The sequence below is a fragment of the Prunus mume genome, linkage group LG8, assembly GCF_029339155.1.
Source record: "Prunus mume cultivar Tortuosa linkage group LG8, ASM2933915v1, whole genome shotgun sequence".
NCBI classification, from domain to species: domain Eukaryota; kingdom Viridiplantae; phylum Streptophyta; class Magnoliopsida; order Rosales; family Rosaceae; genus Prunus; species Prunus mume.
In genome coordinates, this window is record NC_142705.1 from 10083549 (window position 1) to 10101138 (window position 17590).

Here is a 17590-nt window from a genome sequence, read left to right on the forward strand (position 1 = left end):
AAAAACTCAAATTTTGTGAGTCATTTTGACCAACCAAACGTCAACGAAAATGGGCAAACTTAAAGTGTTTTTGAAGCTTAATACCTCTAGTTTCTAACCTAATAAACCATACTAAAAACGGAGCTAAAATGAAGGAGAAAACTAGCTCCAAAGTTGGACTCATTGCTGATTTTTCTGCAAAAACCAGATTTTTTTCCAAATTTTTCACCTGTGTTTGACCCATCAAAACTCAACCAAATTCGACGAAATCAATTGTGTTTTGTTCCTTGCCAAGTCTAGTTTAAAACCCAACAAATGGATTTCTTAAACACTCAAAGTGAGGCTCACGAACTGCAATTTTTCCAAAATGCAAATTTCCAGAATTGGTTCTAATTCGTTTCCAACCATTATAATATCTCCAAGTTGTTCCTAAGACTTCTAAAACACTTCTAAACTTCATTCCTATCAATCGAACTCAACAAAAACTCAAAATGGAACCAAAATCAACAACATCCACACTTTAAAATGTACTCTATGGACCCAACCCGAAAATAGATATTCTACCTCTTCCAATTCAATTTTCTCATCTTTCAAATGACTCAACATACTCTTAAAGGAACTAGAAACACATAAACACCAAGTTAAAAATCACAAACTCGAAATTGACTTACCTTATAGAATCTTTCTTCTCTTCCTTCTATTCTTTTTCTCCTTGTTCTTAGTTTTCTTCTTCTTCTTCTCTCTCTCTCTCTCTCTCTCTCTCTCTCTCTCCCCCATTATCTTCTCCCTCCTGCAGCAACTCACCTCCCCTAGTTCTGAGCTTCATCAAGAAAAAAAAATCCCTTAGACTAGTGACTCACCACTTAGACTAGGTGACTCACACCCCCCCTCCCCCCCCAAAAACACAAAAATAGATGAACAACTCATGCCCAAAATCAAATTTTTTTCGAAGAGAAAGAGGGAAGAGGGGAAGAATGAAGAAAATAACAAAAGCTTGGCTTACACGTTGGCTTTTTTTTTTGCCTACGAGGATATTTTGGTAATTATCCACACATAAGGGTATTTTGGTCATGTTTGTCCAACTTCAAATTAAACACACTTAATTTAATGATCTCAATCCAAAATCACTTAATAAAATACCCATAATCATTCTCCATCACAATATTATTTTTCACTAAAATATGACAATCCACTTTGAATTTTTCGGGGTATTACAGACTTATCCTATTTGGTGAAATTCTCTCTGCCCATTTGCACAAAATCAGGGATTTGTTTGGGAGCTCAATGTTTTCCCGCAGCTGCCTCAGTGAAGAACTCCAATTTTCAGTCATCTTTCTTCCTTTTTTTCTCCCCTCTTCTATGGCTAGATCTGATTTTAGGGGAGGGGAAGGGGAAGTAATGAGTATGTACACTGGTTTGAAGGGTGTTTTGCTCAAGTATCCCTTGGTTTTTCTAATGGCTTGCGTTGGATTTCTCTTTGGCCATGTGCTAGAGATTCCCAGCAGCCTGCAGATGTGAGTGGCTTTGGCTTTTGTCATGGTTTTGTCTTCAGCCATGTACTGGAGACCTTCAGATATTTTGTTAGTCACTTGGGCCATTCTTTAAGGTAATGAGCTAGTTCACTAAAGGGATGGGTCAACTTCCCAAAGTGATGAGCTATCTTTTCTAAGGTAATGAACTATTTTCTCTTCTTTATGCTTGGTCATATATTTGGGCTGAAGAAATGAGCTTGAGTTTTGGAGTTCCCAAGCATCCCAAAACTTCAATTTCTCTGCTCATCAATGGGCTTCATGAAAACTCGTAACCATCCATATTACAACCCGCTCAGCAAGCCCCAGACATTGGCGTGGCTTGGGCCCACTTAAGCTTGTAACGTGGCGTGGCATGTGTGCAAGCGCATATGACGAACTTTTGCATACCCAAGTTGGGTTTCTTCTCAAGTTAGGTTTCTTCCCAAGTTAGGTGTTGTACTGGGCTATAAATATATTTGGCCCCAACCTTGAATTTTTTGGGGCCTCAACAGGTGTTAGGTAGTTACAAGACTGACGTGGTTTTGTACGTCAGAGTGTGGCACTTCATTCTTGGTGTCGTCAACTATAGTAGAAGCTCGAGCCTCCCGACTCTGTTGGTGTAGGTGGTGTCGCTAGTTGATGTGCAGTAATCGATGATCAACGTATGCCTCAGCGGTCGCTTCGATGGTAACAATTTCATTGATCAAGAAAAAAAATAACCCAAAAGGAAACCTTGTGAATTTCATATGGATTCATTGATATTCAAGCATCATAACTTTTTGGTTATGGTTCTTCTAATTTTTGGGTTATTGTTTGTGGCTCATCATGAATGGGCTTAATAGAAAAAGGGATCTGTAATTAAGTGAGATTGAGAGAAAATCTTGTATGTAATAAGCGCTAACATTAATTGAGATGTTTTAAATGACAATATTTTTCTTCAAAATGAACCAAATCTTGGGGGGTGTGAAATAGAAAATGAGGAAGTTGAGAATACACTTCAAAACTAATTGGCAATGGGGAGAATAACTCAATTCATTATAAGCCCTTGTTAGGTTTCTCAACTTTCTAATGTGGGATATTTTCACCTTGACATTCTCACACACACCCCCACGTGTGACGACATTTCAAGCCTAACATGTGGACAATATATTGGGTGACGTGGAACTGTGGCTCTAAGGCTTTCACCATCTGATACAATTAAGGAAGTTGAGGTTCCACCCCAAAACCAATTGGCCAATAGGGGGATAACCCAACTCCTTATAAACCCTTTGGGAAAAGTACTAAACAAAGAAAAGGATGACCATGAGATGCTAGGTTCAATTCCCCTATTGTCCAATATCGCTTGTATAAGAGAAGAAAAAAAGAAGAAGTTTGTCTTTGTTCTGGACCGTCCTGAATTGCTTTGAGTGCAAGCAAACAGATCATGACCGTAGATCCTAGATCTTGAAGCCCAGAACCACAAACCAACATTTAAAGCCCACAACCTCATATGTTAAAATAATCCATTTTCCAAATAATAGAAGTCGAGCCCAACCAGAACGTTTGGATCAATCCTAATGGCCACTCTCAAGTATTTGACATCTAGGAAGGCTTCAGGCAACAGATAAAAGTCAGGTAAGCCACACAAATTTAGGAAAGCCACACATATTTTATTTCGAATATTCTTTTGCATAACCTCAGCTAAATATAAGACAACAGATAAACAAAGATGCAAGCGTATAAAATGAGAGGATAAAACACTAACACCCGTTTGATATTCATTTCAAATTTAGTTTTTAGTTTTCATTTTTTGTGGTAGAGTATATAAAAATGAGAGTGATAATGAGAGTGAGAGAGAGAATGAGAGGGAAGAGTAACAAAAATGAAAACAATTTCAAATATATTTTATTTTTTGGTTTTGTTTTTCACTTTTGTTACTTCTCCGTTTCAGAACTAGAATTGTAAGATTAGAGGGGCCGAGATAGAAAACACAAGTATATCAGATATATGTAAGTGTTCAAAACACATGTTAGAACTAAAATTTTTAAAATTAGTCATGTCTAATTATTTTTAAAGGGACCATTAATTTAAATTACAATTTATCTCTTAGTAAAAGAGAGAGGGGGGGGGGGGGTGGTGTGTGGTGTTTAGGGTCCCATCCTCCTCTCTCATCTTCTCTCTCAATCTCATCTCCACTCTCACTTCTATTCTTTTTTTTTTAATTAAAAATTATTATTATTTTTGTATACTCTAGCATGAAAAAAAAAAAAAAATTAAAATGATTATCAAATGAATCCCTAACTTTTTCTAGAGTTATGTGCAAATTGTAATCAGTTAATGAAAAAGAGAGACCACCCATTCAAAATAGCTTAATGAAGGGTGAGAGTTTATATATTAAGCAAGAAAAAGTTATCTTTAGGAACCCCAACATTTCCACACACTTTATCTCGCTCATAAACAACGACCAAAAGGAGAAAGAAGTAAATCATAGGTAGAAAATTCTAGCCCACCTAGGCCATTAAGACCCTTATGGAAAATAGTGAACGATTCTTAGCTCAAAATCATGAAAAAGACTCACAACATACCCTATCTATATATGCTTAAAATTGGTTCGTACACGTTAAAAACATGTCCATATATGTAGTCCGCATTCAAATTACTTGTTTTTCTGTCTTTTTTGAAAAAGTTTTGGCTTTTTTCAAAAGTGAAAGTTTTTTTATGGCTAAAACCTAAATTTACTTTTTATTATATATACGAGTCTTTCACCAATGTACTTAGTTATTTCCAAGTTTCAAAATGACAAAGGCTGTCCTGCGACAACAATAAGGAGTTGAACTTGGCACTTTCATCCGTTGTGCCATGGCAAATGGAAAGTGCAAGTACTATTTACGTGAATAGTGATTGCCATAGTAATTTTTTTTAATGCATTCCCACTCATTGTCATGGCAACTCGAAGGTAATTACTATTTATATGGGATACAAGGAGAGGAATTTGTATGGATTTTGGTGTGAAAAGTGAAGAACATGATTAGGTATTTATAAAAAAAAAAAATCTGAAAATTTTGATATTTTTTCCTTTTAATATTTAATTTTTTTTAGTATTTAAATTGGTCGATGACGTCATACTAATTAAACTAAATTGGTATCATTTGCTAAACAAAAGTGTTCAATGAATATAGATAGATTTTTAAATGGTAAAATTACACAATAAACTTTTCTCCAATAGTTGATTATGTAAGTTTCTTTGTGATGAGAATTATATATGGTTTAGTTTCGAATTATATGATTTGTGCACTAATTGACTTTTACTGTTTTGCAAATTAACATTTGGCAACACCGACAGAGTTGCACTCTCTGAAGACAGCCTAGTCACCGTTCTTTGTCCATCACAGAACTCTTCGATCTGATCTCTCTCCCAGTCTCTCTCTCTGAAACCCAGAAAGGCTTTCTCTTTCTTTCGCTAAGCCTGACTGAATCTCTGATTGATCTTGTGGGTTGGTGGAAATGGCGGGAGGAGTGAACAGGAAGATATCAGCGGCGTCGGCCAGAGCTCACACCAGAAGAGCCAAGCAAAATAGTTCGTTCCAGCTTCCTCCAGGTGGGTTTTTCTTGCTTCTTCTTTTTCCTGTTTATCTTTATTTGTTTTGGTAATTTGATTTAATGGTTTCAATGATTACGATTGTTCATTGTACCTCGTTTTGTTGTAAGTCAGCGCCAAATTCTGTTTGCTCTATGAGAAAAATGCAGGACCAGAACATAAGAACTGTGTTTGTTTGAGGAGTTTTTCATTATATGGGGTATAATTAGATTTAAAAGTTTTACTTAGCAAGCCTTATCTGTGATTAAGTTGGCTGAGTTTTCATTTATTCCAAAATAACGATAAGAATAAGAGACCAGCTTTTTCTTTTCTTCACTTTTGTAATTATATTTACAATGCTAATCAGAGGGTTCTGTTTTTTTTCAATAAGAAAAAACTAGAATTGACTAATTGTTGCATCATTTACTGATACTGTTAAAAGTTAAATAAATGTCTTCAAGTTAAGCTGTGATATGTTGGGTTAGGACTAGGATAGATCGTGGTTTGATCCTATTTAATGTATCAAAAGAAGTAATTAAGGGAAAATGAGTAATTTTGACTTGGATAATAAACATTTAACAAATGGTATCTTATATGCTTCAAATTTGTGATTGTATTAGCAGTGTGATCTTTGAGATTTCATCATTGTCAAAACAAAAAATAACAAAAACTAAAATAAAGGTTTGGTTCTCCTTGCGGTAATTCGTCGAGGGAAAATCTTATCCCACAGTGAGGTTGAAATAACAATTAGATATAAGACATTTGTATTTCATCTGGATAGCAGTAAGTATACAACTAACTGCGTTCATGCATTTAAGCAGAAAGCCAACAAGCCTCTGAAGGCACTAAGCCAAGTTCATGTTTGCTTTTTTGGATTCTGTATCGAATGTTTCACTTCGATACCCTACTATCAAATTTGTTGACCTATATTTTTAATGGACATATCAAAGTACAAACTCATGCTGCTTGATTTTAACATTATGTCAATGATCAGGGACTAGGATTCTTTATATTATTGCCATAAGGCCTTGTCTGTGAATGCAAAATGAATACTTAAGAAATCTTACAACTGTCAGTTTGATCCCTAATTTCTTGTAAACTGTCAATAAGAATTTGTTCTAAATGCATCTGATGCAGAATCTGTATGTGTTTGATATCAGACACTCAAATAAATTAGTCCAATCTTTCTTGTTGCTAAAAAATTTAGTAGAAATTTGTTGGAGCTTTTTCTCCAACCTCTGTATTGTGATTCAGTTAGAACTCAAAAATTTCAGGGATGTTTACGAAAGCACTAGTTGCATTGTTTATTGGATTTTCGGCATGGACATATCAGGCAATCCAACCTCCTCCATCAAAGATAATTGGCTCTCCTGATGGGCCGCCTGTTACAGCACCATTTATTAAACTTAGTGATGGAAGGCGTTTAGCCTACAAAGAGCATGGGGTCCCAAAAGAGAATGCAAAGCATAAAATAGTTTTTGTCCATGGTTTTGATTCTTGCAGGCATGATGCTGTCGTTGCTGAAACCCTGTCTCCGGTATCTATCTCATGGTTTGTTTTGTATCTATCTATTTTCCCTTTAATCACATTTTAACCTATGGTGAATTCCCCCAGGAAACTGTTGAAGATTTGGGGATCTACATTGTGTCTTTTGACAGACCTGGTTATGGAGAAAGTGATCCTAATCCAAAGCGCACAGTGAAGAGTATGGCTTCAGATATAGAGGAGCTGGCTGATCAATTGGGTTTAGGACACAGATTTTATGTAATTGGTTTCTCCATGGGTGGACAGGTGCTTTGGAGCTGCCTCAAGTACATCCCTCACAGGTATGATTTTTTTCAAGCAATGTAAGTGAACAGGTTCTGCATGTATGTGTCTGTGTTAGAAACGAGAAAGTAGTACAACACAAGACAACAGATCTTCATACAATGACACATAATCATTGTTTGTGGGACCCATATCATTTACTGAATGGACCTGTATCATTTGTTATATTGGTTTGTTGTACCTGAGACTTTCTCGTTAGAGAGAGGGAGAGAGGGAAGAGAGGGAGGACCGGGGGACAGTAGAGTGGGGTGGTGGTGGGTGATTGAGGTATTGTATGTCTTTTATTCTTATGCTAGGTGTGAATGATAACAGGCTTGCGGGAGCAGCAATATTAGCTCCAGTGGTTAACTACTGGTGGGCTGGTTTTCCTGCAAATCTATCTACTGAAGCTTATTCCCAACAGCTTCAGCAAGACCAATGGGCACTTCGTGTGTCTCACTACACCCCCTGGCTTACCTACTTCTGGAACACTCAAAAATGGTTTCCTGCTTCAAGTGTTGTGGCTCACAGTAGAGATATTCTTTCTGACCAAGACAAAGAACTCATGGCTAAGCTTGAGAAAAGAGGAACATATGTGGTATGCACCCCATGTTTTGGAAAATTTCATAAAATTAGATTATTTAAAATTTTAAGTTAAACCATTTCATAATGACATTAGCCAAATTTAATATTCTACATTTACTGAATAAGTTACCAAATTTCAAAATTAATTTGGTTTATTAAGTTATTTTTTTATAGGCCGAGATCCTTGCCAGTGTTTTGAAATTTGTGTGTAAACATTCTAGAAAATTAGGCTGATTTTTCAACAAAAAATTAGTCTAGTTCTGATGCTTGAAATTATACTCGTCATTTTGCCTTTTTGCTATTTGAAGATTAACGTTTCCTTATGTTCTTTTCCATTTTGATTTTATGCTGAATCAAGTAAGGTCTTTTAAGCTATGGATTATAGTTAATCCCTTCAATCTCTTGTGAAGTAAATAATGAGCCTTGCCAACTGCATCCTTGCCCTGTTTTCTAGCATGTGTCTAGTTGATAATTCCCCTCCCATAGATTGAATTTGAGACCCTTCGCATGTGGGCAGAGGTATTACTTGGTTACTCATACTGGTGAAACTAATTGAGTGCTGCTTATAAAAAGAGAAAAGTTTTCATTGTCTCACAAATGAATCTACTTTGAATATCTACTGTGAAGCCTACACTGCATCAAGAGACGTCTTTGCAAGCCTTCTGGTTAGTGTTAAGAGGTGGTTGGTCTTAGCATTTCATTGGAACTGTAGGAACATATGACTAGTAGGACACTAATCTGGCACCTAGTGAATTGTGGATTTAAATATTATTTCCCGTCATGGAATGGCAATGTGAGAACTTTGAAGCTTTGCATTTCCGTTTCCTAGACTTCAGTCTTTCCATTGGAACTGTGGGAACATATTACATATGCCTAGTAGGGCATTAATCTGGCATCTTGTGAATTCTGGATTTAAATTTTTTTCTTCTTCATGGAAGAGCAATGAGAAACCTTTGAAGCTTTTGCATTTCCCTTCCCAATAATTAGATCCCTATTTTATGAACAGTTTTGTTTTCACTTTATCATAGATGAAGCTTTCATGGGAACTACATTTTAAGATAACCGTGGTTGTGGGCTCTATATCTGTATCTTTGTACTTCTCTGTATCAACCTCTAAAATTTGGAGTTTCTCCTGACTAAGTGTACAATCCTTGATTAAATATGCAAGGTTTGTTATAGATACATTAACTTTATAGACCCACATGGCACACCTTCCCTGATGTAACAACTCTTGTTAATGTCTTTTACAAACCATGTGCTTGCAGTGTATAGTAATTTCATCGGTTGGCTTTGGATGTTAGATACTCAGAAAATGATGCTGATATTTAATGACATGCTTTGTTACGTCTCTGCTCTCTGTCTGCTCTGTCTCTCTCTCTCTCTGTAGCTTGTGGACTTTGAAACTTGAATGTGCTTAGGGAAGCCTCAAACCGAGGGTACAATTGACATAAAACAAGTGAACACTATATGCTATTACAGAAATAATTTTATTTTTTCAGAAAAGAAAGTGATGTCATTGTTTTTGAATGTGGTTTCCTCAGGAACAGGTAAGACAACAAGGAGAATTCGAGTCCATTCACCGTGACATGATTGTTGGATTTGGGACATGGGAATTCACCCCTCTGGATCTTGAAAACCCATTCCCTAACAATGAAGGTTCCGTCCACTTGTGGCATGGAGCTGATGATCGTTTGGTACCTGTTAAACCGGTACGCTACATTGCTCAACGACTTCCTTGGATTCACTATCATGAGCTGCCAGGTGCTGGGCACTTGTTCCCACATGCTGATGGGATGTGTGATAACATTGTCAAGGCACTTTTAACTGAGGGGTAGTAACCTTCCACATGCTTAATGAGCTACCTCAGATGAACTTTTTTGTGCATTTCTTCTCCAATATGGAGAGAAAATTTCAGTTGATCATATTGGTATGTATGATAGATCTTGTATTAGCCAGCTGTTTATATATTGTTGCATCACAATGAAATTGTTTCTTAGGGATTGAATTTTTAAAAGTTGGGTTTGAGAAAGCGAAACCAGGATTACTTTTTGGTAGTATTTGGATTCGGAGTTATTGGAACTGAGATTAAAGAAAATTCTTGCATGTTTATCATGTTAAAATTTAATTTACCAGCACCTAGCCCAGTTCAGGATGGGGAAGCACATCAATTCATGTTTAAAACCACTTCAGACACAAATAATACATGGGTTTAAATGACCAACACAATTTCTTCTACTGTATCAATACAAGATGCATTAAATAAAAATGCTCCTCCGCAATTCTGGGCAAACCAACTTAGAACCTCACCCTTTTTGGATCAAATCTTCTTCTCATAGTTCCAATCTGCTTTGAACTCAATCCAAAGGCCTTCTCCAAGAGCTCATCATTAATCCCAGACCCAAAAATGGCAGATGGGATCTTTTGCATTCCTGGGTTTTGGCTATTGAAGCTTCCAAAAATTGTTGCAGGCTTTTTACCAACATTCATTTGGAAGTGCACTAGACCCCTAGGGAACACCATCACTTCCCCTTGTTCAATTACCCTTGCAAAAACCCTATTGGTTGAATCAACAAACCCTGAGTAAACACTCCCTTGCACTATATGGGATATTTCTGTGGCTCTTGGGTGAAAATGTGGTGGATTGATTCCACCAACGTTGAGGTCAGCTCTTACAAATGACATCCCTAGTGTGTTGATCCCGGGGAAGATTGTTGGGTTGACTGAGATGGCTGCGAGGCCCGTGTCAGTGAAGTTTCCAGCCACCTTCATCCCGGAGAAGACGAAGTCATCGGTGGTAGCCTCAGATGAGTTCTTGCATGGAAGGAAGGTGTGAAGAGGTGTTTTTATGACACCTAATTTTGGGTTTGGTATGCAATAGTCTTGAACTGGGTCAGGGTCAGAAGCCAATGTCATGGCACATAGGAGGCAGAAAATAACAAACAAAAGGGTGAGCCTAGGAGACATTTTTCTTGGTACAAACGCACTCTTGAATTGGGTTACAAGCATATATAGGAGTCTATGTGGGGTTTTATAGAACTCAATATATAATTGAACTTATAAGCTCCTCTAAATGATCACATTAGATTTAATTAAAAAGATTTGCAGGATAAAAGGCGGGTTTCATGGAAGTTTATCTAATTTGGACCACCATAAGGATCTCTTTTGCATCCAATACATTCATAATTAATAATAATTTCAACTAGTAATGAAAATTATATTGCTCCATTTAAATAATGAACAAAAACGATGTGGACGACAACCATGGTTATGATGATTATTCCTTCTTCATGAGAGCGGCGCCTGCATTTGTATACTTATTCCTTCTTTTGGTCCGCCAATATTTCTGCATAATTCATTTGCATGGGGCCAAGCAAAATGAATAATTTGATAAAGACATGAATGATAGGTAATTTTCTTTGCTTGGGAGTGAAGGGAAGATAACTATTTGAGGGATGATTAAATCCACGCATTGAAGATGTGATAATTGTTTTGGCAAATGGTATGCCAACAGATGAATATTTCATGATCCCACGATGTATGCTCATGCTCCTCTTATAGCACACATCACTTGATCACGTAATGTGTGCGATAGGAATAAGGAAGTATACATCCCGGGATAGAGAAGTCACACAACTTCTCTTCTTTTTTTTTAAAGAAAAAGTTCATTTTAAGGAGTTGAAATTTGTAGAATTTTTTGGTAAACCAATCTATTAAAGAATATGAGTCATACATCGGAAACTTGACTAAATAAAATACAAAATATAATAAATGATTTTACTACTAATAACACCGATGCTTTTGTGATAAAATCTTTACCTACTGGGCTTTGTAGATGATTAAGTTGGAGACAATATCGGTGTTGTTAGTAAGTAGATCTTTGACCCGTCTCTCTGAATTTAGCACAATCCTTCAAAGTATAGGGGTGAGAGAGAGCATGTACTTTTCCAATTCTCAATTGTGCCTTGTAATTTCTACCTTCTTTGGTTTTGACTGGGCCGGCTTCTTCCTCATTAAAAATATGAAGTCCATGCAGAAGAAAGTGGGTCTGGCCCAGCCCACATTCTTGAAATAATACTTCAAATTACCCAAAAAGAAACTAAAAATTTGTGCTTGATCAAATAATGAGAAACGAGTTTAGCTCCTATAAAAGATTAATTCTCGAAATGGTTTTTTTTTTTTCGGTCAAGGGTGAAGGTACGTATTTCTGCCGTTGGGTAAAAATATTGTTTTGAATTGTTCTCTCACGGTTTGTGGGAAGGGGATTGGGTCGCAAATCTCATATGATTTGCCTTGCATTCCATTTTGGAATATGCACAGCCTGTCCATACGTACATTTTGGTACTTGGTTGTCTGACCCTGCACATTGTGTTGGGAAAGCTTGGTCTATGGAGCCAGCATTCCGGGTTAAGAAATGTTAACGAGACTTGCTTAAAAGAGAGTCGTTACATGAACTTGCTAGTTACCATCATCTCATGTTTTTGTTCACTTTACATTAGTGGTGGAGTCAAAACTTTGTACAGAGAGGGCATCTCAAATATTGAAATCTTTTTCTTTACAATGTGACATTTAAATTAATATTTTACTTGATACAAAATTCCTAAATTTAATTACTATACTCTATTATTTTATATGTCACATTACGTATCTATTCATCATTAATATAACCAAAGATATTGATTCAAATTAAATGTATTTTGTTAAATATACGTACTAAGAAAATTTGAATTGTAGTTTATTACTACAACATTTAGAGTCAAAAGAAATAAAAGAGATTTAGAAGGGGTAGTAATAATGTGAAAAAGAGAGAGAAGAAAAACATAAAAAGAAAAAGGAAACTTTGAAATTTGGATAAGAGATATATAATTAGGCTAAGAAAAGCGAGATGGGGCATAGGACCCCTCGGCCTTAGCTCCCTCTGCCCATGCTTCACACAATAAACATGAGGGGCCAGCAAGTCCATGTAGGAACTCTATTTTGACTTCTCTCATGGGATTTGGTCATTTTTTAGAGCTAATTAATTAGCATTAAACAATTATATAAGCAATACCAAAAGGATAACAATATATCCCAATCGACGTCTTAAGTTCGAATTTTGATATAAACCTTACCAGCCCGAAAACACTCGGACTTCTCTCCACTCCATTTTATTTGAAGGGATATAAATTCGAATCCTCCTTTCTCATATTAAAATTAAAAAAACACTTAGACGGTACCTTATACATGTGATTTACCGATAATTAGCCGAGAACTTTGTGCATAATGAAGACAACATGGGGTAAGTAGGCACCAGAGTATGACAATGAATTGTTCCCGACATTTTTATCTTTTTTTGCAAGGGCACACAATAACTGTTGAACAAGTACAAGAGCTACTTATATCCTGCAAAAAATACCACAATAATGAAAAATCAATTGTGCTGGAGGCAGCTGGGAAGGGATGTATGAATATTGGACCACTTCCACTGTTGCGTTCTTGTACAAACAAGAACAAGAACAAGATCAATACCAGCAGATATACCAAACCCCAAATCAGCGGCTACTGAACCAGAAGAAGAACCACCGACATGGGTTTGCTACAAATCCACCTAAATTTGAACAAAATCCCAAGGGCAAATTCGTCAAACGAAACAAAACAAAGAACAGATGCTCACGTCACGTGGCCCAGATGCCCTAGTTCTCTCGTAGAAATCACTTCTTGCATGTGATCTCCTCGCAGTCCATAAAGATGCACTAATGAATTGACCAAAGTTAAAGAGTTTGTACTTGCCTAGTTACAAAGTTTGACATATTAGGTTTGAAGGATTAAGTACAATATCTGAATTTACTTGATACGTGTATTTTATAAATAATTATATGTTTTTTCTTGAAGTCGGGTACATAATTAAAGAAAGGGTAACTTTAAATTATAAATTCGAAACATGTTAGAATAATATAAATCCGACTTACGTATGTTAAGCTTTACACTACAATATACACATACACCACCAATTGTCATTGATTTTAGAGTGAATGCTCTCTAATTTAACAAATACATAGATTCATAGAGTGATTAATACCTCATATTCATAACCAAACGATCATAAAAAGTCGGATTGTCAAAAACAGAATACAAGCCTATTATTTAAATATTATTATATCATGTACATTTTCTATTAATATTTCTGGCTGGAGAAGAACACGTGTTGCTTCTCCAACAAAGACCTCTCCTTCTGCAGCCACATGGCTAACAGGTGTCAAGGGCTCGAAGCATTGTCTAATTTTGGCACTTTGAGGCTGCAAATTTTTATATGAATAACTGTAGAGACTGATGGGATTGACTTGTAAGCAAAGTGGCCCCCACACTTCACTGGAAAGCTAGAGGTATGGTCATGGAATTGCTCGATCCTTCTCCTTAGCACACACCCAAATTCTTCCCCTGTATAATAGCCGAAAAAATAAAAAAAAAAGAAAAAAAAGAAAAAAAAAGCCTACCCTTTAAACTTGGTACTATATATATACCAAAGCTTGAAGCAGAAGTTCATTACCAGTACTTGGTTATGTGAGATGTGAGCTTGTTTTGTTGGCCCTTCAGATCTGTCCAAGGCTAAAATTATAGTGTCCTGTCCTGTCCTGGAACATATTGGGTTTCTGGCATTAGTTCTTTCTTAGCCTTCTCTCTCTCCAGATTCCCAAATCAAACATATAAATTCAGTCAGAGTCAGGTACTTTTTCTTTCATGTTCATAGCCAGCAAGTTCTCTTTTTCAACTCTCTGTAAGCTTTTAGAACAACCCATCTGTTTAAACTTGTTTCTGTGATCTGTGTTTGCATGTATCTGATGATTTTTATGTGCTGGTTCTGGGATCTGAGACTTCTTGGTGATGAATAATTATATTCTTTATGCAAATAATTGGTGCAACTTTTTACAGGATTTATATATATTTTTTCTTGGTGGTGTCTAATAATTGTTGAAACACCACTCATTGCAATACTAAAACAGGAAAGATTCTCTTAGCTTTTGCTATCTACCATGTCCCACATTCTATTCCATTTTCCTATTTTTGGAAATGCATAATTAATTGCAGATATTAGACACCTCTTGTCCTTATATACTCGTTTAATATGTACCACCATCTCATGAATGGCACGTGAGTTTCTCCAATTGTTTATCAATCTCATGCTTAAGATTAAGCAAAGCACTAATTAACCATTTGTTAATTCCAATTGGTCCCTCCAAGTCCAAGCGCAGCAGTTTTGTCCTTAAAAATTTTGTTGGTAGGGACCACCGTAGAGAGATTTGTTGTCTTGTAGTTTCTGTACAGCAACATTTGGAAAATTCATACCGAGGGCTGCTCTGTTTTGTTGATATAAATTTGGAAAATTCATACTGATTGGGTTTTTGTGCATCAGTTTGATCAGGTCTGTTAGAATTCAGGAACCCAATATTCAATCAAGTGCAGACCACACGAAAACATGGGCGTTTCGGAGTCCGAAATCATCTCCCATGACGAGGTCGAATCGCCGTTGCAATCCGACCAGCAAGCCACGAACCACTTTTTCTCCTCATTGGGAAGACAGTCCTCCATCTACTCTCTCACCCTTGATGAGTTTCAGCACACCCTCTGCGAGAATGGCAAGAATTTTGGCTCCATGAACATGGATGAGTTTCTCACCAGCATTTGGACCGCGGAAGAAAACCAAGCCATCAATTCAAACCACACCAACATTAACAACAACCATAACCACCACAACAGCAACATCAACAACATTGATGCGCACATGCCTTCGGCAGAGGCCTCTGAGGAGAAGGCCGCCGCCATAGCCAAGCAACCCAGCTTGCCACGCCAAGGCTCGTTGACTCTACCTGGGCCGCTGTGTCGGAAAACAGTGGATGAAGTTTGGTCTGAGATACACAAAGGGCAGCAAGCAAAGCAGCAGAACAGTCACAGCAGCAATGATGGTGTTCAGAATTCCGAGTTTGCCCCTCGCCAGCCTACGTTTGGGGAGATGACATTGGAGGATTTCTTGGTTAAAGCGGGGGTAGTTCGGGAACCGGATTCTATGTTGGCGGCTGGGGCCGTGCTGCCGCCTCAGCCCCAACAGCAGCAGCAGCAGTATGGGATGTATCAGAACAGCAACCAGGCAGTGGGGCCAAGTTTTGCTAACAGGCCTGTGATGGGAATGGGGGCTGCTGGTACTGCAGGCGCTAGTACTAGTACTGCTGCTGGTATGCCTAATTACCAGGGTATGCCCCAAAATGGGGCCACAGTTGTTGCTGAGTCATCGGGGTATGCTGCAAATGGCAAGAGAAATGGTGCGTACCCGGCAGTGCCGCCTCCACAGGCGGTTTGTTTTGGAGGGAGAGTGGTGAATGGCGGTGGTGGGTATGCAGCAGGGCAGCCAATTGGGATGGCAGCTCCTGTGAGCCCGGTATCCTCCGATGGGATGTGTACTAGTCAGGTTGAGAACTCTGGGGGTCAATTTGGTTTCGACATGGGTGGATTAAGAGGAAGGAAGAGGATCTTAGATGGACCGGTGGAAAAGGTGGTGGAGAGGAGGCAGAGAAGGATGATTAAGAACAGAGAATCTGCAGCAAGGTCTAGAGCCAGGAAACAGGTATCTCATTTCTTTTTCTGAGTCCTAATTCAACTGCTCGTACATGATCAGTAATTTAAGTATCTTTTTCTGATGCTTTCAGTAAGATAGACATTGTTTTATTCACAATTGATCATCAAGAATTTAGTGATGGGGTAGCAAAATGGTCCTTCTTTTGTTTTAGTTTGAATCAACATAATTGCATTATCCCCGGTTGTTATAGATGGATTGAGCAGCAGCTTTAATTTATTATTCAATTTTTTCAATGCTGTCGTACATATATAGGCAAAGCTGCTAGCTTCTACAAGCTCTTTAACAAAGTAGACCAGATAGGTAGTTGATGAATATGATTTTCTAATTCAGTGCGAAGCAGTTTGTGAACTGCTAGGTAAGCAGTTGAACCCGCAATCGAAATTTTCAATAATGTACACTTGAATTGGAAGAAACTGTTTTATTATTCTTTCAGGAAGAATCATGGCAAGAATTTCCTTTTTAGTGATATGTGCTGCTTTTACAGGCATACACAGTTGAATTGGAAGCGGAACTGAACCAGTTAAGAGAGGAGAATGCACACCTTAAACAGGCGCTGGTAATGACATGGGAAACATTTTGATGCGTCAAAGCTTTCTGCCTTCTTTTGTTTCTTGTAATTATTTGCTCTTGCTGATCGGGTTAACATGAACAGGCAGAGCTCGAGAGGAAACGAAAGCAACAGGTAATTCTTGCAGTTAATTTCTCATTGTAGCACTTAGCAATGGAACAAATGCTTTCTAATAACTTCGAGGTCTGTATTTGGAGTAGAATGTTATGTTTGATAGCGATTTTGATTCACAATCTTGCAAAATAATAATACTATTTTCGTATATGTTTGTGCGTGACTGCACATTTAATAATAGGCCTATGTTCTGTAAAAGATGCTATTGATCACATTATGCATCTCTACTTTGCAAACTGCAGATTCACAAACCGCACGATTATGCATCCTTAAATCTTTTATCTAATTGAGATGGTTTTGCAGTACTTTGACGAAATGCAAACGAGAGTTCAGAGCAGGGCCCAGAAAGCTAAGGAGAAGCTGCGAGTGTTGAGGAGGTGTCATAGTTGCCCTTTATGATATGCAAGACAGAGAGTTGGTAAATTCATTCGAGCTTTGTATTTCAAGTTGCCTTTGGACATCTTCTGCCTTTTTCCCAATCAATATGTTATATTTCTCTACTTAACAAGTTCTTCCATGCAGATCATTGAGGAACAGAATTGGCAGCTCCCACCAAGAGGATTGAAACTGTGCAAGCTAACCCCAATGCTGAAATGGCTACAAGGTGGAGCAAATGATTGAGTGATCAACACCAACGTAAATGACCATGAGAATATGGATCGTTGAAAAAAAGTTGAAATCTGTAAAATCTAGTAGAAGAATATTAAATTTGAGATGCGGGTTATTGTTCTTGTAAGTTATGTATTAGGCTTAATGGTATGTGTTGTATTCAACTTACGTGTCTTCTAGAATAATTGACGTTATTAGCATAAGCTAAAATTCTTTGGAATTAGAGCCTCCTACCCAAAACCAGTCTAGCACAAATG

General features: G+C 37.4%; 3 protein-coding genes across 3 annotated transcripts; 2 read left to right on the forward strand and 1 right to left on the reverse strand.

Moving 5' to 3' along the window:
- Positions 1-4757: 4757 nt before the first annotated feature.
- LOC103339693 (alpha/beta-Hydrolases superfamily protein) lies at positions 4758-9532 on the forward strand. The gene is made up of 5 exons (XM_008243027.2): positions 4758-5067; positions 6321-6583; positions 6661-6872; positions 7186-7450; positions 8979-9532. Exons 1-5 carry the CDS (start codon positions 4974-4976, stop codon positions 9270-9272), a joined length of 1128 nt encoding a protein of 375 aa, XP_008241249.2. The 5' UTR covers positions 4758-4973; the 3' UTR covers positions 9273-9532.
- Positions 9533-9586: 54 nt separating this feature from the next.
- On the reverse strand, positions 9587-10458 carry LOC103339692 (RmlC-like cupins superfamily protein). The gene has a single exon (XM_008243026.2). It carries the CDS (start codon positions 10441-10443, stop codon positions 9733-9735), a length of 711 nt encoding a protein of 236 aa, XP_008241248.1. The 5' UTR covers positions 10444-10458; the 3' UTR covers positions 9587-9732.
- Positions 10459-13820: 3362 nt separating this feature from the next.
- On the forward strand, positions 13821-17553 carry ABI5 (Basic-leucine zipper (bZIP) transcription factor family protein). The gene is made up of 6 exons (XM_008243025.3): positions 13821-14137; positions 14825-16030; positions 16527-16598; positions 16695-16724; positions 17028-17142; positions 17247-17553. The coding sequence occupies exons 2-5, from the start codon at positions 14888-14890 to the stop codon at positions 17121-17123; spliced, it is 1341 nt and encodes a 446-aa protein (XP_008241247.3). The 5' UTR covers positions 13821-14137; positions 14825-14887; the 3' UTR covers positions 17124-17142; positions 17247-17553.
- The last annotated feature ends 37 nt before the right edge of the window (positions 17554-17590 follow it).

What these genes read in the sequence shown, in the direction of transcription:
- LOC103339693 (XM_008243027.2), top strand. Translation starts at nt 4,974, where the DNA reads ATGGCGGGAGGAGTGAACAGGAAGATATCAGCGGCGTCGGCCAGAGCT. An exon ending in TTCGTTCCAGCTTCCTCCAG is followed by an intron (nt 5,068 to 6,320) that starts GTGGGTTTTTCT and finishes CAAAAATTTCAG; the next exon opens with GGATGTTTACGAAAGCACTA. An exon ending in AGAAAAGAGGAACATATGTG is followed by an intron (nt 7,451 to 8,978) that starts GTATGCACCCCA and finishes TGGTTTCCTCAG; the next exon opens with GAACAGGTAAGACAACAAGG.
- LOC103339692 (XM_008243026.2), bottom strand. Translation starts at nt 10,443, where the DNA reads ATGCTTGTAACCCAATTCAAGAGTGCGTTTGTACCAAGAAAAATGTCT.
- ABI5 (XM_008243025.3), top strand. Translation starts at nt 14,888, where the DNA reads ATGGGCGTTTCGGAGTCCGAAATCATCTCCCATGACGAGGTCGAATCG. An exon ending in CACACCTTAAACAGGCGCTG is followed by an intron (nt 16,599 to 16,694) that starts GTAATGACATGG and finishes TAACATGAACAG; the next exon opens with GCAGAGCTCGAGAGGAAACG. An exon ending in AGAGGAAACGAAAGCAACAG is followed by an intron (nt 16,725 to 17,027) that starts GTAATTCTTGCA and finishes ATGGTTTTGCAG; the next exon opens with TACTTTGACGAAATGCAAAC.